Source organism: Amia ocellicauda, chromosome 13 (assembly GCF_036373705.1).
Source record: "Amia ocellicauda isolate fAmiCal2 chromosome 13, fAmiCal2.hap1, whole genome shotgun sequence".
Lineage (NCBI taxonomy): Eukaryota > Metazoa > Chordata > Actinopteri > Amiiformes > Amiidae > Amia > Amia ocellicauda.
This window is the reverse complement of record NC_089862.1, coordinates 30,266,004-30,291,983: the sequence shown is the minus strand read 5'-3', so window position 1 is coordinate 30,291,983 and position 25,980 is coordinate 30,266,004. Positions and strand designations below refer to the sequence as shown.

At 38.8% G+C, this 25,980-nt stretch overlaps 1 protein-coding gene across 1 annotated transcript in view; it reads right to left on the bottom strand.

Annotated features, from left to right (window-relative positions):
- Positions 1-25,980, bottom strand: part of rnf38 (ring finger protein 38) — a 57,226-nt gene that overhangs the window by 14,126 nt on the left and 17,120 nt on the right. Inside the window, exon 2 of the mRNA XM_066720582.1 lies at positions 11,980-12,050. Within this exon, the coding sequence (XP_066576679.1) occupies positions 11,980-12,050 (71 nt within the window). The remainder of the gene's footprint in view (positions 1-11,979; positions 12,051-25,980) is intronic.

Sequence of the window (25,980 nt, the reverse complement as noted above, 5' to 3'; positions counted from 1 at the left end):
TTTAATCACAAACCTATGATCATATTGTGGTCACCAATTAAACAAGCTTCATAACTGAAACCCAGCCTAAGTAAAGAACAGCCCACTCGTCCAATAGTGACCAGGCAGCTGCATAATTGCCTGTTTTAAAGGGATACATCTAGAGTAGTATTAACACAAAGAATGAAAGTGGTTTAGGTCTTGGGTTCAAGTTTGTATTTCCCACAGGCCTACTAGTGTTAATGCCATAGTCAATTGTGAACAAGCCACCTCTACCAATCCATTAAAACAGCAGACATACAAGCAAGAAACACGTTATCTTGGTTTATATTTCACAGAAAGGAGTGTCTTTTAATAAAATACTCTGTTTCAGGAGATAGAATGGATACATTGACTAAACAGACAGAAATAAAACAAAATAAGGAACTTAGGCTATATTTTTATTCTCCCCATAGATTAAAAAAACAAAATGGTGAACAAATTAGTTCAAGGACAATATGTACCAGTGAGTGCAGTAACTGTCACTCTGGGTTATGGAAATTACAAACGTAACTAAAAAATTTAAAAAACAAAATCTGAAATTTGTCTTACGACCCCCAGCTGTGCACTACAGCGAAGCGTATTAATGAAGAGGTTTTAAAGCTTATCTTTTTTGGGGGCAGGCTCTCAGAAATGCAATCAGGGCAGAGTAGATCTTCAAATGTACCCAGCTGGGCTTAGCATGCTTCTCAGCTCTCTCTCTGAATTAAACTATATCTGTCAGGCCGCTGGCTCAGTGAGGCACCTTCCCTTTCCCACCCCCCAGGGCATAAACTGAAGACTTGCCCCCTGCGCTGACCTGCCCCACTCGCCCCCCCAAGCCTGTGTGCGTGCCTCTCACAGACCACACCACCGTCGCAGAAAATGGCAGCCTGCAATCACATTCCATTAGACAGGACGAGAGGAGGAATAAGCCACCAGCCTGCCACTGGAATGGGCTTCTGTCAAGCCAACCGGCAAACAGACCTGTGCCAGCGCTGCACTCTCTGTGTGTTGTCATTCCCATGTTGCTGCATTCTTGCTACAGACGTGTTAAAGAACCAGGTCAGAAACACTGCAGAGAAAAAGCACTTGCACGCCCTCTGCATATGGCATTCAAAATTATAGTAAAGGTAACTGTCCAGTGAGGCTTAATTTGTTCAAAATTTTCTTCAAGCAAAAATATTCTAATTAACCCTGAGATAGTATACAAAAAAATAAAGAATGAACCATCTTAGAAGTTGTTAAATAGGAAATTAAAGTATATGTAGGCCATGTTGCCCAAGTACGGAAAAGTAAATAAAATTAAACAAAAGCCCTAAAAACGAGGGACATTTTCTACCAGTTGTCTTGCACTGTGCATTTAGCAACAAGTACAGTGTTAATGTGTAGGGGGGGTGCAAAGGGACAGGATTTGGATCTACAATATTTCCTGACACTTAGACTGTAGAATAGAGCAATATTCTGCATTACTGTAGCAAGGTGACAGGTGTAGGTGAGTCCAGCATTGGACAAAGACCTCACCTCCACATAGACATTACAGTATTGTGGTACAGAGCCCTGCCTTCCTATCCCGTCTGTTTATCTTTCGGTGCGGTTCTATCTGTCAAGCTGTTGTTGTTTGTGTCCTGCCGTGTGATTGGCTGCCACACTGCTCCCCCAGGGGGCTGCTGCTCTGTGTTCAATCCCTTCACCGACCCTGCTTTATTGAAAAGCCCTCAGTGTGAAAGTGAACCTGGCACAATAGAGAGAATAAAGAACCCTGGCTGAACGGCATTTACCGTCGATAAAGCAAAGTCATTTCATCAACATTCGTAGCTTTTCCGGGTGTTTCTTGCTCAGCGTATTAGTTGCTGCTGACACCTCACAGTAAGCATCTGAGTGAATATACCCAAGCTATAAATAAATCATCTTCCAGATTGAAGGCAGACCGTCTAACCTTTCTATCTAGAGGATCCAGATCAGAGAGCGAAGACCTCGCCAAAGAGATTATAACTTGGCCTGTGAGCCATGTATGTTTCTCTCTACTTTATTGTGATGTCTCTAAGAAAACACAAAGCCGGCCAACCAATAAGATATAATGATCTAAACCGCAAATAAAAGGCCGATAATTAAAAGGATTAGACTTTAATATAATGCACATGTCGTTACATGTTCTGGGTCATCCGTTGTTTCCGTCATGATTATCATCGAATTACCTGACTCTCACTACAGAAATAACATGAGAAACAGCTGGGGATGCATGCTAGTGTACTGTACACTTTACCACAATAAGCTTTAAGAAACCTATACAATTGAATTTGGTTCCTGATCAAATCTTGCCAAACTTCACCAAGGTATTTCTACACTAGGCATTAGTTGGAAGGGTCTAGATTGAGCTAAAAGCTAAAAGACATTAAAAGTATCTTGAGAATCTTGCTTAGCCGAAAAAACGTTTTGTTTGAAGCTACTACTGTATAAATGCAAAATGTAAGTGTAGAATAGGAGAACAATCACATTTTGTATCATTAACATGTGGGTAAGCAAATTGACAATGTGAAGGACAAGATTTTAGTCAAGTTCTACACTTGTAGAGAAGATTACTGATTAAAGCATCTTAATTTCCTTGACCATACTGTCACTGAAAATAGATTACAAGAGTAAAGGCATATATTTAAACTTTCTTCCACTTACTTTCTTGTGTCTTATTGCAAGATTTGCAAGTGATTCTATGTGCCATTTTAACCACATAACCTACCAAAAACATCTTCTGCAAAGATGCCCTGATTGCGAGGAAGTAAAATTGAGAAATGTCAGGGTTTTTCTTTTTAAAGCCTTCAAAACCATTCTGAAAACATTTCAGAGAAGGCCTTTCAGCACTGAAAACATAGTATAAAACACAGAAAACTAACCTTGGATAAAAGTACAGAAGTGTTAGCAAGTCTCCTTCAACCATACACAAAACGTGAATCTACACTTTGCTTAAAATAAACTAAACAATGGAAACAAACGTCAATATGCTTATTTCAATGAGATGTAGATTTTCAGGCACAATTCTTAAAAGTTATGTATATCTTATGTATATATATATATATATATATATATATATATATATATATATATATATATATATATATATATATATATATATTATACACGCATACATACATACATACATACATATACACATGATTTACAAGTAATAGTAATCCCGCAAGACATGCGCTGTAAAATGCTATAGATTCAGGCAAATTTACCACATCCGGGTTTATATTGGCGCAATTAGCATCTGCTAGACAGGGACATTTCTTCTCTGACGGTCGGGTCTCGATGCTACTTACCCGTACAGAACGTGTTAATTCAAAACAGTTATTATTATTAATATTATTATTATTATAATAATAATACTAAAAGCTGTTGTACCACTTCACCATCTAATTAAACTTTATTTGCATTGCTTTGCAATTTATTAAAATGCAAACAAACTATTATTGTTTAATTTTTATAGAAATGATATCCGTCAAAATTAGCAGGGGTGGGGAGCGTTCGCGTATTGTCGAGTTTAGCCCGGCAACGAGAGCGGGGCGCAACGTGTGCGCTTGCGCATTAAAGTTTCTTTTGTCTATTTTGGTTATTCTGTGTCAGGTCTCTCTCCTCCATGTCTGTTTCTGATGCTCATTTCTTGCCGCATCCGACACGTGTGGAAGAACCGGGAAGAACGCAAAGCGTCCTAATGACGAAAAATATTGCCGTAAAGAGTGGGATTTGCGATATCACGATATAAATGATAGAGCATAATATGAAACGATAGACGTTTTTCTATCGTCATACGATATATATCGTCATATCGCACAGCCCTAATCGTAAGGAAGTGAAGCAATCAGCCACACTTTCCGACAGCCCAGTCTGTATGAATCAGTTATCAATGCACTTGGAGCCTCCAGCCAAGGAACTGGAGTGTCAACCAAAATCAATTTTTTTCACGATGACCGGCACACATGCAGATGGAATGGCCAGTCCACCTTTTCACCTTGAAATACACCATCAAGACCTGCTAGTTCTTTTCCTGTGACCAGCAAAACAAAATGTCCGGAAATGTTCCTGCAAGGGGTCGGTCTCTGGTATAACAAACCACACAGCTTGTCTACCTGGGGAATGTCTTCGGTATAACACGGGCCACACGCCTCGTCTACATGGTTCTTAGGTGTAATCTGCAGATGTGATAAGCACAGGCAGAGTACGTCTGAAAACCTTCTGCAGGAGATGCCCAAGGGGTCCCAAGACTATTGAAGAAATTAACTTCTATTGTTCTTTTTAATTCACAGCTTAAATTCACAAGAGTAATTTTTATTATAAATCAGAAAGTTGCTTTACTTTTAAAACTTGCTAGCTAGTTTTCAGATGGATAGAAAAATAACATAAAATAAATGGGAAAAGCTATACATTAGACAGTTTTTCACTATCTTTAAGACTGAAGAATAACTATTAATGTGGCTTAACAGCTTAAGTTGCTTGCTAATAAAAAGGCTTTTATACTGAAATTGTATATACTTATCAAGTTATTTAAAATCAACTGCAATTGGCCAATTATATAATACATTTAAAAGAGATTATATAAACCATTTTGACCTATTACTTTCAAATAAAGGCACTTTCAGGATTACTCAATTAATTTGTATAGACCTAGACCTTTATAACATTTCTTACAAAAACTTTTCATATTTAACGTTTTCATCACTCACTCGGCTTTGTTTGTGTTGCACAGCAAACAACAAAGCACTCAAAGAAAACCAAACAGAAGGCACTGACTGTTTGAAAATGCTGCGAGTCATAAATATTGAATTTTGAAATGCATTCTGTGTTCACTTAAGGGTAGGATTTCCCAAAAAAATACTGTAGGCTTTATATCAAACACTACAGTAATGAGCATCTCAGCCTCGCAAATAGTGGTGACTGAGGTTTAGCTTTCTTATTCTGGGAGATCTGAAAGGTTCCTATGCATTAGGCAGGTCTAGCGCTCAGTATTGTGGTTTAACAATGCCCTCTTCCTAAGGCAGCTTTTGGTACATCCCTGCTAAAACCCTGAATGTCTCCTGAAGCAACTCTCAAGTCTGAGATGAGCTTTTCACTGGTAGCAATTGTCCCACTCCCCCACCCCCGTGCCATCTCCAGTTACACTGTACATCCCGTATGAGCCAGGGGATTTCCCTGAAGCCCCCCTATGCCTCCTCTAATGGCACACAGAAAAGGGTCAGAGTCCACAGTCGCTTCAATAAACAGGCATCACTGGTTCACATTATGATCTGCAGGCAACCCAAATGTACTGAGACAGGATCTCCCATTAGCATCAAACTTTTATAAGATTGCCTGGGTTTATTAGAGAGAGGCGGGATAGGGGATATTATTCTTGAAAAGATAAATAAATAAATAAATGCAAGCTTCTTTAGTATGCCAGGAGAGGTGTTTGTAACAGAATTACTTCATGCTAGGATACTTTAATGTATCCTTCTTCAGTGACAGAATTCCCCATCAGTATTCTATAGACTGTGTGATTTAAGTTAAAAAGGTGTCCGTTCGCGGCTCAAAACAAAAAAATTGTTTCGTTTTCCTGCCTGAAAATAATATCTTGCTTATTTTTCATAAGCCAAAACCATGTGTACAAACCTATTTATATACATTCTCTTTTGCATGGTTGATTAGTCTCATGCACCTTTAAGTATTTGCTAGACCTATGATAATAAGGGGCATTTATTCATATATATCTTGGAAACATCTTGAGGGGGTGCTTTATCCAGCAGTGGATATATGTATAGCCTAACTAATATAAATAATATCACCTTAATTAAGCAACTTATTATCTTCAAAAATAGTTATGCTACATTGATACAGAAGTTTAAATCAACATTTTACGGCCATTGTCCTCACTCACGGTCTAGGAGAAGCCACATTGTTTGTTTGATACGCAAAACCTCAACGTCTGGCAGGAGGGGTAAAACAAATAAGTTAATTTGCACTAAAAAAAAAGTCAGAAACAGATTCAATTAAGCTACAACAACCTCATCTAAAATGAAACCCAGAAGACTAAGTGGCTCTCTATGTGGGGATGTGGTTTTAGAAAGGTAATTATTGCCTTGCACCTTTGCATAAAGAGGATAGCTGCAGTTTAATGAACCAGAACTGGAGCTGAGCATCAAACTCCCTCACCATCAAGACAACACCTGTCAGCGCATAAACAGCCACGTGTCCATAACAGAAAGTAGAAACGGAAGTAGAAATAAATGTGAAAAACGTAAGATCAATTAAATACAGTGCGATTCATTTTCATAAGAGAATACAACCCGTAAGATTTGATTTAAACCATTTAAATAACAAAGGAAAAATTCTAAATACACATTTGAAAAATACAGCTGTAGTATTCAACCATCGGCAATAATCAACCAACCATAAGGAAATTATATTGATCAACTGTTTATATTGCACACAGAGGAGTGTTTTGTGGTTTAATTTTTCACTCCCATTTAATTGGTTCATGCTAGGATTAGACTCAATCTTTGCAAATAATTTACTTTAAACAGTCTTGTTAAATGCATCTCGGAAACCCTTAACTGTACATCCCATATATTTGGCTGCAGTCAGAAAAACAGTACTTACAATGCTAAAGCATAGCTTACTGTAGGGGGATACATACACAAACACATAGGGCTATATCTAATGTTCTTACAAAAAAAAAAATTGCTTAATCACTAAATATATATATAAAAAAAGATCCATACTTATTTTGGAAAGAAGCGAAACATTACAGTATGGTATATTTTTCACTACAATGGGGGTTTAAAATTGTTGTCTTAAGAAAACTAAGCACAGGGCCTTAGTAATGGATGTATTGTAAGCCCTCACTGGGACAGGGTTAGATATTCTGTTCCCAAACTTTCACCGTAGAAATTGACCCTACACATCAGACAGTTCTAAAGAGTGATGCTGCACAATCCAAATAATACAAAGAGAATTGATCCTCTGACAAATTAACACTGGAAACAAAAATGCACACAGCGTGAAGATAGGGTCTTTACAATTTCTTTTGTTAGAATGCATAGTCTTCTACTGATTCTGGAAAACAATAAAAAATATATATATATTCTGACATCCATACCAGTACTCTGAGCAAATTTAAAGACCATTTGCATCTCAAAGACAAAGCTTTTGTTGACGAATAGATTTTCAATACAAATTGCAATATGCAAATAATTACATGCAAATTGTCTGCAATACATACAGTGCGCTTCGTCTCACTCCTTTCAAGTCTGGGGGAAAGAGGGCCTAATTTGCCATGCAGTGAGTCTACGGGCAAACTGGGTCGTGTCAGCACAAGGACCATCTGCCAAAAGTTGCATCCTAAAGCCTGAGGCAGGAGGGAAAGATGCACATCTATACATTACTTCAGTGCCTTTGAGAAAGGCTATTACTGTTACTACTGAATTTGAATTATGTTCACACTCATTTAAGTGGACTATGCAAATAATAAAGAAAATTAGCATTAAAAAGTAAGAAATTAACTGCCTTGTTGAAAAACAAGTGAATTGAATGACTTTTAGTGCTTAAAGGGGGGGAGGAGTATGGCTTCCTAGTAAGAGATTAGATACATATTCAAATAAATGTTATTTTCCATAAAATGATCAGCAAGTTCTAACAATTGTCAATTGCATGATTGTAGATTGCACTAGTAAAGAGCTAAAGTCATTCTGCCACTGTGCCTTTAATTATTTTGAAACCATGCATATTCTTATCAGAACAGGGAAACCTAAAAACTGAAATCTGAAATCACAGTAGAAGGCCAGCATCAATAAACTTAAAGCGATGGAGAAGAGACATGGAAACTCAAAAGGCAGCGGGACTGTACAGTTCAGGGGCTATTCATTCTGTTTTGCAGTGATTCTAAATTGCTTATTTTAATGAAAATCAGCAATTACTAGGAGGATCTCTATTGGAATTTTCCCCAAACAGAAACACTTGCTTAATTTACACTCACCTAAAGGATTATTAGGAACACCATACTAATACTGTGTTTGACCCCCTTTCGCCTTCAGAACTGCCTTAATTCTACGTGGCATTGATTCAACAAGGTGCTGAAAGCATTCTTTAGAAATGTTGGCCCATATTGATAGGATAGCATCTTGCAGTTGATGGAGATTTGTGGGATGCACATCCAGGGCATGAAGCTCCCGTTCCACCACATCCCAAAGATGCTCTATTGGGTTGAGATCTGGTGACTGTGGGGGCCAGTTTAGTACAGTGAACTCATTGTCATGTTCAAGAAACCAATTTGAAATGATTCGACCTTTGTGACATGGTGCATTATCCTGCTGGAAGTAGCCATCAGAGGATGGGTACATGGTGGTCATAAAGGGATGGACATGGTCAGAAACAATGCTCAGGTAGGCCGTGGCATTTAAACGATGCCCAATTGGCACTAAGGGGCCTAAAGTGTGCCAAGAAAACATCCCCCACACCATTACACCACCACCACCAGCCTGCACAGTGGTAACAAGGCATGATGGATCCATGTTCTCATTCTGTTTACGCCAAATTCTGACTCTACCATCTGAATGTCTCAACAGAAATCGAGACTCATCAGACCAGGCAACATTTTTCCAGTCTTCAACTGTCCAATTTTGGTGAGCTTGTGCAAATTGTAGCCTCTTTTTCCTATTTGTAGTGGAGATGAGTGGTACCCGGTGGGGTCTACTGCTGTTGTAGCCCATCCGCCTCAAGGTTGTACGTGTTGTGGCTTCACAAATGCTTTGCTGCATACCTCGGTTGTAACGAGTGGTTATTTCAGTCAAAGTTGCTCTTCTATCAGCTTGAATCAGTCGGCCCATTCTCCTCTGACCTCTAGCATCAACAAGGCATTTTCGCCCACAGGACTGCCGCATACTGGATGTTTTTCCCTTTTCACACCAGTCTTTGTAAACCCTAGAAATGGTTGTGCGTGAAAATCCCAGTAACTGAGCAGATTGTGAAATACTCAGACCGGCCCGTCTGGCACCAACAACCATGCCACGCTCAAAATTGCTTAAATCACCTTTCTTTCCCATTCAGACATTCAGTTTGGAGTTCAGGAGATTGTCTTGACCAGGACCACACCCCTAAATGCATTGAAGCAACTGCCATGTGATTGGTTGGTTAGATAATTGCATTAATGAGAAATTGAACAGGTGTTCCTATTAATCCTTTAGGTGAGTGTATAAATCCACACAATTGCAAATACACCAATATATTCATACAAATAGTTACAACACCAGCAGCATTCTTAAAAGCTTGCCGTTTAGCATCTGAAATTGCATTAGCCTATTTTCAGGGTCAATTTAATTTCAAGTCAGATGTGAACCCATGGATGACAAAAATATACAGTTTCAGTAACTTGTTACTCTGCACCTCAACTTGTATCCTCTCTCATAGATAAACCTAGAAACTTCCTTTAAAACAGTAGCACTGTGTTTATGAAGCAGTCCAATGGAATGTATAATGACATGCTTATTTAAAAGTTTAAATTGAAAAAGGTGCAAAAAAAGAAACGCAACATGATCATAGTCCTAACAAAAGAGAAGCAGTCGGTTCAAATGGTTCAGCTATATGTCACCCTCAGTGAGAAATGTTAAAATTGCTAAAGTGCAAATGAGGAGACTCTCCCCAGCAAAGAGCACTATGGGGGGGATGGAGGCAGTGCATATCCTGCTTAAGATTAAGCAAACATTGAATTAAGGATTTTGACACCAGTCTGCACTTCCATTGGTGGGATTTATATAGAATTGCATATAGAATCAGTAGCAGCACGAAAACGTTATCCTGAACTTCAAACCGTTAATCATAAAAGCTATGACTAACCAGCAGAGTTTAGGATTCAACCAGGAAAGTTTGAAATAAAGTCAGACAAGAGCCAGAGAAGACATTGTTTTTACAAAATAACAGTACACATGCCAGGTACAAAACCACAAAAAGAAAAGTAGTGTTCATTAAAGTGAGTAAAACGTCACAACGTTCAACCTCCCCCCTAGGTGTAGTTTTCGCTTCAACGGTCTGATTTCCTCCTCTACACCCAAGATGAGGCGGGTGTAGTAGCGCTAGTCGCTTTTTCAGTTTCCTGCTTAACATCGCACACCGCGCATAGTAAACAGGTCGCCATGCATTAACACTGACCTCAAAATAACCACATGGGTTTCTGCTCTGTACACAATGCATATTGCATTATATTTCAAACTTTTATCAAGCGTGCAGATACAGTCTTGTTTCACGTGTAAACAAATAAATACCCCGCTTTACTGTGGTGTAGTGTCAAGATAAATGTATTCATGTCAATGCAAAATTCTATTTTTTAAGTTGACAGATTACTGTATTTTAAATGCTCTTCTATGGATTTAGTGAATGCATTGTCGAGCATTTATCTGCTGCTTTTTAGGGATCTTTTCCATCTGTAGACAAGTGCAATCTTGTATGCAGCACCCTGTGCTCAGCTGCACTGCGCTCAGTACACAAACCGCTAAGGAGGATGTGGCTCCCATTTGCTGCAAGCTTAAGGACACAGCCAAGAAGAAACCTGCCATACGGATCGATTAGTGATCAAATATATGCACGAATGACTATACAACCACTCACTTTTGTAGCTTTCCACCCTCTCCATTTTGTCTTGCCTTCTCAACCTCTTTTTTTTATTTTTACAATCCAACCAAGCCAGCTTCAAAATTGCGTCACCGGGCCGGATTTAATCGCGGCCTATCACGGATCTCAGAGTCCAAGGGCCCGCCTCCCTGTCGTTCTAGTGACCAATCAGAGGAGAGAACGGTGGAGCGCTGACAACGAGACTGTAAACAAGCTAGAGTGAGAGTCGGGCATTGCGGAGGCCCTTTGTTTTCACAACACACCGCTGCGAGAAGAAAGGCGCAGGGGTTTCCATCCAGCTGGGAGCCGTCTGAAAAAGCACAGCAACTTCAGTCTCCTTTAAACTATTGTGACTCCACGTCTTGCCATGCCAAAGTCAAAGCAGGGACTCCGAGTTTGCGGAAACTGCTAGGTTAGAGAGGGGGCGCAGCTCGTTAGGACGGGATGCCGTGACTCAGGCCGCTTTGGTGGCTAAAACCTCCACCGCCACCTCGTAACACAGCTCTCCAGCCTGCGCTCAATCCACCACAACAGCAGCAGACGGGGTGCTCTGAAATTTTCCAAACACAATAGCAAAGAGATGCAAAACGATTTTAGCAGCTCTTTGAAAGGTCCTGGCACCACCAGGAGGAGGAATACATGTAGGCTTCGACTTCTACAAAGCCTATAGATGTTCTCCTTGACGTGTGTGCCTATTGGATGACGTTATACAGGAAGCAGAACCGTTTAATCACCATAACATAACATTATGCATAAAATACATACGATTGTAGTCCGATGGCAATGCAGGGGAAACAGCTTTGCAACCCATGCATACACATTATAGAAATAATTAGGCACCATCATTTTCGTCTGTGATAATAACCAAGATATTTACAGAAAGTAGAAAATAGGCCACTAGATTACATGCACTGTCCAGTCACCTGAAATGGTTGGTATACACAATTAAACGCGTAATTTTATCAGTCAGATCAGATGCCATCTAGTCAAAAGGAAATCTATGATCTACATAGAAATCTAATAAGGCAACCATTACTCTGCTGTGCACTCAGGATAATAATTAGGCTTACATCACATTGCTTTCCATATATAAAGAAGGTTGAATGTATTTATTTACAATACAATTAGGTATTAAGTATTGACATTATTTTCAAATACTGTTTTCTGTTAAGGTTATTAAAATGTTTTGAAATTATTTCTCATTTAATGATGTCCAATTATTATTGATCTTCTGTGGTGATGTTTTAACTTTTTGAATGGGTTGATATTTTCAAATACAATACTGAATATCAGGGTCTTTGTCCCTCGTCTGGTTCTTTTTATCATAAATAAATAAAACATTAATCTTACCTTGTCACTCTCCTCACTGCAGGCATGCTCTTGGTGGACAGACTGACAATGAAACGGAGCTCCAATTCCACCTAAATCAGAAAAGCAGGCGGGAGGGAGGTTAACTAATGTTCATGGTTTCAATTGAACAAATTAAAACAGTTCAGTCTTCCTTGGCACCTCTCTCAGATTCACAACAATCAAATCGTAGATGTGAGATGTGCAAATATGGTTTTCCTCACTAAATTCACATTCTACCACAGAACAAGGAATGACACCATGGCATGAAAACAAAAAAAAGTCACTTTGTTCAACCAGTAACATTCACTTGCAAGGTACAGTAGTGGAAGGGAAGATTACTTCACGTATTCTTGAAAAAACAAAACGTATGACAGGGTTATGTTCACATACTGGATGCTTATTGTACTTTTAAATATTAAATTAGAGGCATTGAGATAATCCAAATATCACAAACCTCTCAATACACAAATCTAACATGTTTACAAATATTACCCTGCAAACTTCACAAGGAGAATAAAATATGAATACATGCACTTCCAACAAAGGATTAGACTCCCTGGTAAAAAGTTTGGAAGTTCACCAAGGCATCCAAATAAAAACTGCATTATACTGCATACATTTTCCACAATTACAAACCAAAAATTTGCTTCTGTATTTATAAGCCAATTGTCAAGTTGAATGGGAGTCACTAGGAGACTTTAGGAAAACAATGTTCTGCCAAATCTGTCATACACTTGATCAGACCAGACTTGGTATACCTGAACTGTACTGGGCTAATGTTCCTCAAGTCTGGTGCTGAAGAGACACAGGCTTGTCTTGTTTTCATTCAACCTGTGTTTCAGTTGGTAATTGGAACTTATTATTCACTTAACCAGAACAGACTAACCCTGTCCCAATGTCTAAAACAGGTTAATTATTTACAGAGACCTATAAAACCTACTGAGCTGTTGCACTTGAGGACAAGGAGTTGAGGATCATTGGCCAACACAGACACTGCATGAATTTTGTGTTTAATTCTTTGATAAAACTGAACTTCATCATCTTCTCAGTCTTGTTAGAAATAATACACATATGCCTGCCTGTCAAGTTTTGACAACTTGAGAGCCATGCAAAAACTGTGTGTGTAATTGTACTATCGATTATTGTACATCCTGTGTTATCATAGACCGAAAATAGTTGCGCCCCCTCAGTCATTTCTGATGCCCCCTTGCAAGTTAATCCTGCCGCCGGGCCTGGAAAGATATTAGCCTACTCTCCCTAATTTGGTTCAGGTCTCCGACCTTAACAGTTTCATAAAATTAGTAAGCATTCTTCTAAAGCGCTCGTCCTGCGTCAGACATTAATGTGAAGTCTGTTGGTGGTTCACCCAAAATTGCCACAGTTGCTGACAGTATTTCAATAGGAGCTCCACACTGCTTTAAGGAAAATTAGCATCGCTGAGATTTAAACGGTCTACATTCTAGATTTTATTGCCACGACTGGAAATAATCTGACCAATCAGAAGTGACGTAAACCCACGTAGTAACACGTACAGTATATGCACGCGCCCCATAACAAACTGCATGGACTTTATGATATAAATAGTACAACTGCATATGAGAAAAGTTCCCGAAATCATGTCCATGGTGATGTTTACACTATCTAAAACAAACGTTTTTAAGATGGCATGTACATATATAACGAAAAAAATATTTTGTAGCCACACTCTCACTTATTAGGTATTCATAGCCCAGATGAAGGCACAATGAAATAAAATGAAACTTATGTAATACAAGAGTCCTGTCTAAATACCTAATAAGTGAGTTTGACTACAAAAATCAATTTTTAATTATATATTCTTGCCTTATTTGGGCCAGCACCTCATGGGAGTGAAGACGCTGCAGTGCACGGATGCATATATTTATATATACATTACATTTTAAATTTATATTGTGGTTTTGTGTTTTATAAACAAACTCTTTGAGATGTGTGTGTGAACAGTGAGTTTGCCAAGAAAACTCAAAATAGGCTATTATATAAATCCCCCAAATGTTACCCTTTGTTAATATTGAATACAAATGAAAGTAATTTCCAGATGTATGCCTAAATAACATTTTTGTTGGATATTGTTTTCTTCAAGATACAATTGAGGAACCATAAAAATAAAATACCTTGATAATTTATGGAAAATAAAATGTTGGATTAAAACTAATCTCGTGTGCCCTCTTCATAACTCATACACAAACACATGCACATTCACTTTATTACTAAAATCTCAATTTACTTTTACTTTAGGTACTTGAGTACTTTTGAAAGTAGCTTTTATTTTTTTATTTTTTTTAGTACTGTTTGAATGGGAGATTTTTTTTTGTAAGTTTTTGATAGAATATATTTTTACTTTTACTCAAGTATGACTTTTGACTACTATTTACACCTCTAAAGTTAGCAAGTTAATTTAGTGCTTGAGTGTGATTGCTCCTGCTTCCCCTTTAGAAAGTTAGGGCTGCAGCAGTTACTGCCTCAAACGCCATAACGGCAGAGAAATACACAAGTTCTCTTACCACACCCACTTTAGCATGTATTATTAATTTTTTGTATAAGAGGGCCCAAACCCAGAGACAAGAGTCATGTGTAATCCTCTAACTCACTCAACTGAGTGCCCTGCAGCAAGTTCCTTTGGCTTCCAGTCTGGCAGCACAAAACAGAAGCATTGTATCTACTGTGCGCCACCCCGACATGAAACAAGAGCAGTCGCCACCGCAGCACAACACAGTATCCAAGAGCCCCCTAATAACAGGCTGAGGAGAACTGTGGTGCATGATGCAGGAAGCCAAGAGCCCCCTGGTTCGAATTCCATCTCTGTGCCTCGTCCTGTATTAACACAAGTGCCGCATTGAAGTTATGCTGAACTTGTGCCATTAGATTCAAAGGCTGAAGTTGTTCATATGTGGAACTGCTGCATCAGAAAATTGCAGCTGCAGATATAAATAGAATTAATAGACATTACCATGGGTCTCTCTCTCTCCCTCCCCACTACTAATGAGAGAGAAATAGACAAGAACACCCCTTACAATTACTAATGAACTTACTTAAGGCACATGGATTTAAATCACAGTAAACCGCACTGGCCAAAGACATTCTGCAGTATATAAAATTTACTCATTGTGATCCTGTTTTTCTCATTCAAAACCTCTGCAATTATTACCTACATGCGTCTTGGCTTAAGTTTAAAAAAAAAAAAAAAAAGGCAGGGCTGTCTGGCATGTGAGTGTGGGAGAAGCTGTTATTAATTAACACCTTTTCTTTTGTTGTCTTGGCAAACCGAGCAGGCTTGGCAATGCAGCGGGAAGAGGGTATTCGGTTCATCCTCGTGATATAAAATGTCTTTGTTAAACAAGCCATACTTGAGGCTAACTCACCCTTCCCTGCTGTCATTCATAAACACAAAATCTGACAGCATCTAACATGAAATCAATTATTCATCAGAGGGTCATTCCAGGGGTCAGGCTGCTATTTAGTTAGGCTCCATCATTCTTTCCTCAGCACAAAAGTTATTCTGGACCTCTCAAATAAAAGGGCCAGAAAACGCTACGTCCGGAGTATAAACCACTGCATAGTTTAAAATCATGCAATGTGGACTGTTTGTAGCAGATGTTAGCCAGCGATGATAGAAATAGGGAGTGGGCTTAGTTTATTTTTTTAATGGTGAAAGTGCAAGTGCCTCAGCTGTGTTGAGTTAAGACGTTTCAAGGCACTGCAGAATAGCCCTCAGCCCATAATTTCTGTGCACCACCTCCTCTTGAAAAATGCATTTTGATTAGGAAGCCCTGTCCTTTTCCAAATGTATTTGTTTAAAAACAACTCCATGCTTCCACTGTCATTCTCTGCTATTTTAGAAATGTTTTTCTATGCACCATATTTTCCTTGTGTGGTTACTGTGGCGAGTCAGCTACGTAGACTGATACTTATACGTTTATATTACCAACATATTCTCTGTAAGAGAGAGAGAGAATTACTATGAAATAATTCCATCAAGGACTGCATGGTGACAGACTGTGATCATGGCACATCAATCACGTAAAAAAAGGAAAAACCATTACACTCCAAAGCACTCCACAATATGAAGAATGAAACCAACATTTCAATGCTGTGAGCAAAATGTAAAGCTGCTGCATGTCACATTTCTGTTAAGCTGTTCTTGGTAATTTAATCTCATGTTCAGGTTTCCAAATGTCTTTTAATCAGTGCGAATGCTCTTCACATTTTACTTTTAACCTCAAGTGTATTTCGTGCCAACCCATTGCATAAACCAGTTTCACCTGAGGTTGAAGCCTGCGATTGTGTGCGTTTGTGGTTGTGCTCGAGCGTGAAAGGCAAGGTGTGGAAGGCAGGCCATCTTGCTGGACAGCCCTGGGCAAACAGGTGCTGCTCCCCCTGAACATCTACTCTTCACATGCCTTGTACTCCTACACACTGAGCCCTCAATGCCAAAACTGTAAAACAGGATCGGGTTTTGAAAACTGAATGGGCTTGTCAAGTGTGCAAACTCTTCTGAAACTGAAAACTTGCTTACTTTGTGGTAGATTGCATTATAATATGAAATACAGCATTTTATCTCCTGCATTACATGAAAGGCAACACTTGTTAATTTTTATTAGGCCTATTTAGGTTTATTGCATTGCTTCCGCATTTCCCCAGGTACACATTTACCAGCTGGTGTTGGCAAAGAGGTTGACATAAAAAATTAACACATCATAAAGCGATCGTTTTCAGTGACTCCGTGGGTGAAGACGTAAATTCGAAATCTGAACGGTCTTGAAAGCCCTGAATTACACAGGCAGATGGCACATGTAGTTTTAGATTAATCCACACCGACACCACTTCCTGGTTTATTAGTAATGAAGACATTCAAAAGTTCAACTGCTATAGTTCCCCCAAAGGAATGCAGGATTCTGTGTATGGCACACAATCATTTGTACTGCATAACAATACAAATAAAGTAGCTTTCCTGCACTGACCAGGAGCTTTCCATTCGGGTGTAACACAGAGGGCGGTAACCACAGCTGCCCAGGAAAGCAAAGGCTGCACCCAAACTCAACCCCCACCCCACCCCCCATCTAATGCATACAGCCCTGTATAAACACCCTCATTCCCAGCCACAGGCCATCCGGAACACATGACAGGGATGTGATGAATGGGCAGGCCCTCCCAGCCGTGGCGAAGGCAGTGATTGGCAGAACACAAGGACACTGCGCAGTGAGGCCCCGCCAAACCCTGGTTCAGGATCAGCCCAGAGAGATGTCACTGTCCAGCCATGGTCACTACACGCTCACTCATCACACTACAGAGTTGCATTTAATTCAAAACAGCCAGCATATAATACAAGCAGATTTTTTTTTTTTTTTCCCTTTAGGGTATTTATAAATCCAAGAGTACATTTGTTCACACCTTTCATTTTGTTTCACCACCATTCACAACAGTGGAGCCACATCAGTGGACAAAATATATAAGCACATATACACACACTGTACAAATATCCAGATCAATTGTTCTATTGTCTAAAAGTATTTTATACAGTGATATTAGTGTATACAATTTGGAATAAAAAAAAATGCTATGAATTATATATACATATATATTCAGTAGCTGTACTATTTCTTCCACTCAGTTACCTTTAGGTTTTAAACCACTGTTTGTGTTTGTATTAAGCAAACAAAAAGGAGTTGTGGAGTTTTAACTGGATTAAAAGCTTTACAGAGGTTAAATCTGGGAGTGGTTTTCTTAAATTGAAAACAATTGAAAATATTTATTTTATTGAATTGCATCAAATATCTACAGAAAAGTATATTCATGTGCATATTTTCTCCCTGCTTCCTTTTTATCAAGTAGAAAGGTCAAGCCGAATGCTAAAAACATTTGTTCTTCAATTCTAGTGTGCTCGCAGTACCTTGTTTTGAATTGATCACCCCGACCCCTACTAGGTTTTAACACTAATCTTTACATGTAATGTATAGTAGGAAACAATTCCCAAGTCCAGTTGACTACAGTGAAATTAAAACCCAATCTAAGAACAAGTCTGAATGCTCCGTGAAAATGAACACCAACCATTTTCAGCCCATAATTCCCAAAGGAACAAAACAGAGGGCATCGCGCATGTCTTTAATACAGTATTACTGCAACATTCACACCTGTTCTCCTAGAGCAACTCCCATCTTACACAAGTCTTTTGACAGTCCACACGATTTCACAACTCAGTTTGACAGAAAATTTCAATTCAATAATTTTTTTTATACGTTACATTCTCCTAGCTAGTCAAATGGTCAGTGAGTTTAGCAAATTGTTCACCCCTATGGACAGGGCTTTACTACACATACACTGAGCGCAGCAAGAGGATGCCCTCAAAATATAACCTCCGATTCTCAAAGTCGCTGTTGCAGAACGCCGTTCAGCAGTGCTAAAGTCAATAACTTCCTTTTTTACATTATTTTGTTATTAAACTTAATAACAGAATTTTAGATGTTCTAGACAAAAAGAAGTCACCTGACATGTTCACTTGCAGCTGTCAATCTAGACACACCCGTGAATAAAAACCAATCTGCTGTGCATGTTGCTCGGGATGGCTTGCTGGCTCTTCAGTGACAAAGAAAGGCAGGCTGGAGTTGGAGACCTTTAGACTGTGAATTGCAATGAGGCAACTGTCCCCATTAATCTTGATCAGCACAAGAAGCAGTGGACAGAGCCTACAGCTGATAGCTTAAGGACAAAGTGTGCAGAGAGTGCTGAGCAGATATATTAACTATAGTACAACCCCCCCCACCCCAACCCCCAGCTTACTGCTAACATGCCACATAAGCCATTACTCTCCAACTTCAAATTTACTCAGAATGGAGAAAAACATGAATGTAACAAGACTCGAACCACAAAAAGGAATCAATGTACTCCACCAAAGAGATTTTTAGGCTTATTACGAAAAGGAGGGTAGAACGAAAAGAAACGAATCTGAAAGTGTTTATGAGACACGTCAAGAACTTGAATACACAAGTAAAACAAATGGAAACAACTTACATTAAAAACATAAATTTGTGCAGTTAAGATTTCTTTATTTCAGTATACCAAACACACACATCTTAATATCCAATACAAGACCTCAGAAATAGGTTTTTTTTCTGGATGTGCGGGGAACCATGAAGACCTGGGTTCACATCACTTAAAGGACTCAGAGCAGCGAATTAATTGCAGAGTAAATCCTTTTGGACAAATTAAATGTGTGTGCAAATTATTTTAAAAATACAACACCTAAATGGTATTAGCAAAGTCTTAGTCTGCTTTATATTAATTTGTTTTAATGACGTCACACTCAAGATCTCTACAAATCCATTTTTTTTTTTCCTTGAAGAAACCGATTTCCTTATCTGGACAACAAGTATGTCACACAAAAAAAACCTTTTAATACTTTTCACCTGACACCAAGTTGGAAACACGGCAACAAGCGGGTCATTTTGCAGCTCTATGTAACGGAGCTTGGATTTCACTTCAGCAGCAGCGCAAAGAAAAACCAATTGCATGATTCAGGCTGCTACTCTTACAGTGGGGGAAAAAAGTATTTGATCCCCAGCTGATTTTGTACGTTTGCCCACTGACAAAGAAATGATCAGTCTATAATTTTAATGGTAGGTGTATTTTAACAGTGAGAGACAGAATAACAACAACAAAATCCAGAAAAAATGCATTTCAAAAAAGTTATAAATTGATTTGCATGTTAATGAGGGAAATAAGCATTTGATCCCCTATCAATCAGCAAGATTTCTGGCTCCCAGATGTCTTTTATACAGGTAACGAGCTGAGATTAGGAGCACTCTCTTAAAGGGACTCTCCTAATCTCAGCTCGTTACCTGTATAAAAGACACCTGTCCACAGAAGCAATCAATCAATCAGATTCCAAACTCTCCACCATGGCCAAGACCAAAGAGCTGTCCAAGGATGTCAGGGACAAGATTGTAGACCTACACAAGGCTGGAATGGGCTACAAGACCATCGCCAAGCAGCTTGGTGAGAAGGTGACAACAGTTGGTGCGATTATTCGCAATTGGAAGAAACACAAAATAACTGTCAGTCTCGCTCCGTCTGGGGCTCCATGAAAGATCTCACCTCGTGAAGTTTCAATGATCATGAGAATGGTGAGGAATCAGCCCAGAACTACACGGGAGGATCTTGTTAATGATCTCAAGGCAGCTGGGACCATAGTCACCAAGAAAACAATTGGTAACACACTACGCCGTGAAGGACTGAAATCCTGCAGCGCCCGCAAGGTCCCCCTGCTCAAGAAAGCACATGTACAGGCCCGTCTGAAGTTTGCCAATGAACATCTGAATGATTCAGAGGAGAACTGGGTGAAAGTGTTGTGGTCAGATGAGACCAAAATCGAGCTCTTTGGCATCAACTCAACTCACCGTGTTTGGAGGAGGAGGAATGACCCCAAGAACACCATCCCCACCGTCAAACATGGAGGTGGAAACATTATGCTTTGGGGGTGTTTTTCTGCTTAGGGGACGGGACAACTGCACCGCATCAAAGGGACGATGGACGGGGCCATGTACCGTCAAATCTTGGGTGAGAACCTCCTTCCCTCAGCCAGGGCATTGAAAATGGGTCGTGGATGGGTATTCCAGCATGACAAAGACCCAAAACACACAGCCAAGGCAACAAAGGAGTGGCTCAAGAAGAAGCACATTAAGGTCCTGGAGTGGCCTAGCCAGTCTCCAGACCTTAATCCCATAGAAAATCTGTGGAGGGAGCTGAAGGTTCGAGTTGCCAAACGTCAGCCTCGAAACCTTAATGACTTGGAGAGGATCTGCAAAGAGGAGTGGGACAAAATCCCTCCTGAGATGTGTGCAAACCTGGTGGCCAACTACAAGAAACGTCTGACCTCTGTGATTGCCAACAAGGGTTTTGCCACCAAGTATTAAGTCGAAGGGGTCAAATACTTATTTCCCTCATTAACATGCAAAACAATGTATAACTTTTTTGAAATGCGTTTTTCTGGATTTCTTTTGTTGTTATTCTGTCTCTCACTGTTAAAATACATCTACCAATAAAATTATAGACTGATCATTTCTTTGTCAGTGGGCATACGTACAAAATCAGCAGGGGATCAAATACTTTTTTCCCCTCACTGTAAATCAGCATAAACATAAACAAGAACAAAAATATACATTACACACACAGAATTACACATAAAATACCTACAAACACTGTCACACACACATCATATACATACTGTATCACATCCAAGTATTTATTTATGATTTCCAATAAAGTGTAAGTCTACACTATTATAATCCTTTTTTTTTTTTTTTTCTGTGATCACTTTCATGTAGCATGCTAAGAATACTTATAAATTAGCAATATAATGTTGAGGGAAAGAAGTTCAGACACTGGAGATACATAAAGCTAATTTATACTCCTCAATGGTTCATTACATTTGTGTCTCAAAGGCTGTTCTTGAACTGGGACTCGATTGCTCTATGCATTCTTCACAGATTTCCATTTTGCTACCCTCTTCTAGTTTTCTAAAAGGTACAATGCATGTAAAGTAGTTGTAAAAATAATGTTTTCAATTATAATGGCTGTTAAATAAAGTGTCCTACATTTGTTTTTTGGTTATTAATACTTTTTAGTCCTTTTGTTGGTTTGTTTACATTGCACTATAGCTACACTGACAAAACACATCCCTTTGCTGGAGGTCAATTTGTTCTAACAGTGCGATTCTCCGGTGATCACTAGGTGCAGACATCACTGCAGCTCGGCAGCCTCCACACATCTGCAAAGTCAAAATAAATGTAGGTAAACAAGGGCAACAGCCCATATATCTCCTGCCTACCACTAAGATGATTGCTGTGTGGAAAAGGAAGGTTGCAACTCTCCTATAAAAAATGCAAAGGATCGAAGGGGGCTGGGTGCTGGGGGAGGGGAGGCTCTAACGTAGCTTGGTTTCCACTGCTGCCGATGCAATGATGAGAGAGATAGCAGGGGGATGGCTTCCCTTACTAGTATTGATTTTCTCAGAGCAGATCAGCTCCATTTCTGAGGTGCTCCCCCTGTCTCTCTCTCTTTCGTTTTCTCTTATCAGACACAGGGAAAGATGGCATTTAAAAGCAGCAGCACCCTCACACCCTGACACAAGAATAATAATGTCGGCATGTCTGCAGGAATCAACTACAGTCACTGTCAGAGCTGGGAAATTTCTACTATCTAGACTAGACTATCTTTTTCTACAGGACCACCACTGTATTACTATAACATTACTTTGTTAAAGAGAATTACAAACATAACTATATCTGTTTGGATGTCAAATAAACATACATCGGAATGCATACACACACACACAGGACTTTATAACCTCTCCATATTACATACAGGTTATCCCTCTCTGTGCAAAGGTAGCCATTTGACCTTGGCAGGATAAAGGATGGGGTTTGGTTGTAAATTTGCTACAATTTCCCCAGCTGTGGTATTGCTGTATCTACTATCCTGTCCTTCACTCAGAGACAGCATTCGTAAAGTAGTGACTGTAATGTGGTAGGGACATCTGCCTGAAGGACTATAGATGTGGCATTGCGTGTCATTTGTGAGGATTTTCTGCAAATGTTTTGGCATAAACCGACTGAATGGCTTAAACACACCAACAAGGGGCTAGATCACATTTTTAAAAGCTTGCTTCAGGACAATGGCAATGTAGCAATGGATTCAGGTACATCTGAACGGACACAAACAGAATAGTAACGTCCTCTGTGTACCAAGCCTGGAGGTGAAAATGATGCTGATGATTACGTCACTGTATAAGGTATGCTAGAGTTAGCCTGACACAAATTAAAATTGGATTAATTGGATTAAATAAATAAATAAATACATAAAAATATAAAAAGCTTTCAATACCTTAAAAAATGAAAATAAAGAATACATTGTATTAGCCCTTCCTTATTAGTCTGGAAGTTGGGGTGGGGAGATAATCTATCTTATTATATGTCCTTTCACTGTATAGCAGGTATGAAAGATGTCTGCAAGATAAAGCCAGTGAGATATTAGTTCCTTAGAAATGAATCTCAGGGGTTCAGGTGGCTTGGATAAAAACAGGCGAATACAAGGGAGAAATCAAACCACTATACGTCAGCTTCTACAAATACCTTGTAAACATTGAGAGTAAATTTTACAACAGTTAAGTAACAGTTAAGCCACCAAGCAAAACATATTGGAATTTAGTGAAGACTGGTTTTCTATGTATTTTGCAGGAAAAAAAAAAAAAAATTGTTCATTACTACACATCATCTGTTTTTCATGAAATATGCCCAAAACTCATGCCTAACATGCCCAAAACAGATGAACAGCTCATTCACAAGAATCAATAAATCACTGTGGCAAATTTCCAAATTCCCCATACAAGGAAGTCCCTATAGTGCCTAACAAAAAAGATAAACAAAAACGCAGGCTTTTGAATTGTATGTTCCCTCCCTTCCTTATGTAACAATCACAGGTTTTGCTTAAAGCAAAATACTAAACTGTGCTTTGACTAGTAAAAACACATTTCACCTTCCATCTCATTCAATGTCATACAGCCCTGGTGTTCACAAAATTGTCAAACAATTGCTCAAGTCTCAGGAAGTCCAGGCTAAATATGAGTGATTCTTTCTTAGCAATTCTTCACCAACATTGGGTGTTTCAAGACAATATCCGTATCTATTTTCCATTTCAAAGACAACTTTATATATTTTTCAATTAGTACAGTGTGTCCTTCCATTTTTCACCTAGTGGCCTATAAATGTAAGCCAACACATAAATAAAGCCATAAATTCCAGGTCACCATTTGCAGATTTATTTTTTGTGTAGCCTTCATTAACTGTGGTTAAAGCATGCGATTCCTTTTAAATATATTATTCCCCACTTAATAAAAAACCTGCAGATTTTATACAAATAGTAATCATTTGAGTATAAAAAACACTTAAGACTCCCCAAGTGCACCTGAAGATAAACAATTTAATTAAGGGATTATAAAAAGCTTTGTTGCTATTCCTGTTCCATTTATATTGTTTTTTTTTTAGGTGAATTCATTTCTAATCTATTACAATGGCAATACAGTTTACTTCTGGGGTAAACTGGGGGTTACTGGGGTAGTAATTGAATTAATTGAAGTATTAATTGAAAAGTCCTAATACACCAAAAAATAAAATTGCACACGTAATGTGTATTTGTGTCATTAATTTTAAATGGTTAATGATTTATCCATTGAATTGGATGTTCTTCATTAAACTGGAAAAAGATGGACTGTATGCAACACAAATAAATAGGAAAAGCTTATTAGCTGGAACAACCGTTATTATAGACTGAAAAAAAACGAATTGTTAAGGTTAATCTCTGTCGATATAATTTAGGCTGTTATATTCCATGTATTTCATTGGGGGGCATGTCAAGGTGAAGAAGTAAAACCAAGTCTCAGAAACAAGCGTCATTGTAGATTGAGAGGCACTGCTCACGGAGAGCTTTAAAAATCCAACAGGAAAAGACATGACCGCACAGCACAGCCCACATTAATCCTCCAACTTTAATACTGACCTTCACACACAAAGCATTTTGTTGGGGTCTGTTCTGGATTTGAGTGAGATTTGCCATCAAAACTTTTCCTGTTATATTCTCATAAAAAAACATGATAAATCCATGTATTTAACATGTTGTTCAGAAAACATACAGCATGTGTACACAGGCAGCATTCAGTATGCAGTAAACTGAGAGGCAGTAAACTGTTGTAGGTTTTCTTTAGAAAGATGCAAATTTCTATGCTGCATTAGATTGGTATCCTATCCCTGTGTCTTGTTCAAACTCCCCAGTGAGCATCACTAGTCCAATCCTACCACAGTTTATAATTTTCTTCATATAGGCCTAAGCTTCTGTATCATACAGAACTGAAATCTATGCATCTAGAATGTATGCAGTGCTCCAACAGTACAGGGAGTCCCTTTATCCTACCACTGCAAATACTAAAGAATTACTTTCAATGGATATCACTTTGCGCAGAACTAGAAGAACGGATTTGTAATTCAACAAAGGATTTGTTTGACAAAGTTTAGAAAGGTCGCTCACTACATTGTCTTCTAAAATATTTGTCCAGGTGACGGTAGGGACCTGAGATATGGACAAAAAAATATTGCTGTATTCTAGATGTAATGATATATTCAAATTTGGTGCGTTGCCTCGTTTTGTTGCCACGGCTTTCAAACATAGTTAATAAATTAATGTACTTGGCTCAGGATCTGTTGCTTTGAATCCATAATATGTTTATCGTCGTTAAAAAGAAAGGTCCAACCTTAGATGTTGGTTCAATAGTACATTATACATTTTAATTTAGTTTTAAATACCACCAGTTACATAAGTTAGTACAATGATGCACCACACTCTAATCATATATTGAAACTAATAACGAATGGGATGTCAGTAAAGTATTACCATGACAAGATACCACTAGTAATTAAAGTTTCAATGCATTACTTAATGTCGCGTTCTCTATACACACCTATACACTATACACATCTCCTCTATACTTGTTTTACAGAATCCATGTTCTCTGTGCACTGCAGATGTCTGGACTTTGTAAGGATACTGTAGAAGACAGAGCTGTGAGTCTCACCACAGGGCATCGTGTGCATTAAAACAGACTCACAGGCCCCTGCAGCAGAACCAGACATGGGTACAGCTGCCCCACACAAGAGCCACTTCCTCACGGCCTTTGCTAAATAAATGTACTGGTCTTGTCTCTGATGGCAAATCAACCACCCTGACAGTCTCTCTAGATAAAGAGAAGACCTGGGGATTGTGACTTCATTTTCCTCCTTTCAGATGGAAAATCTGTTGTACCAGTTTTGACACCTCACGAATGTTGGTCTGTGTGAATTGTCCATATTGCTATAGATAAAATAAATTACGATAAACAAAATAAAAAATAAACTATATTTACCAAAATAATGATGAATGTAT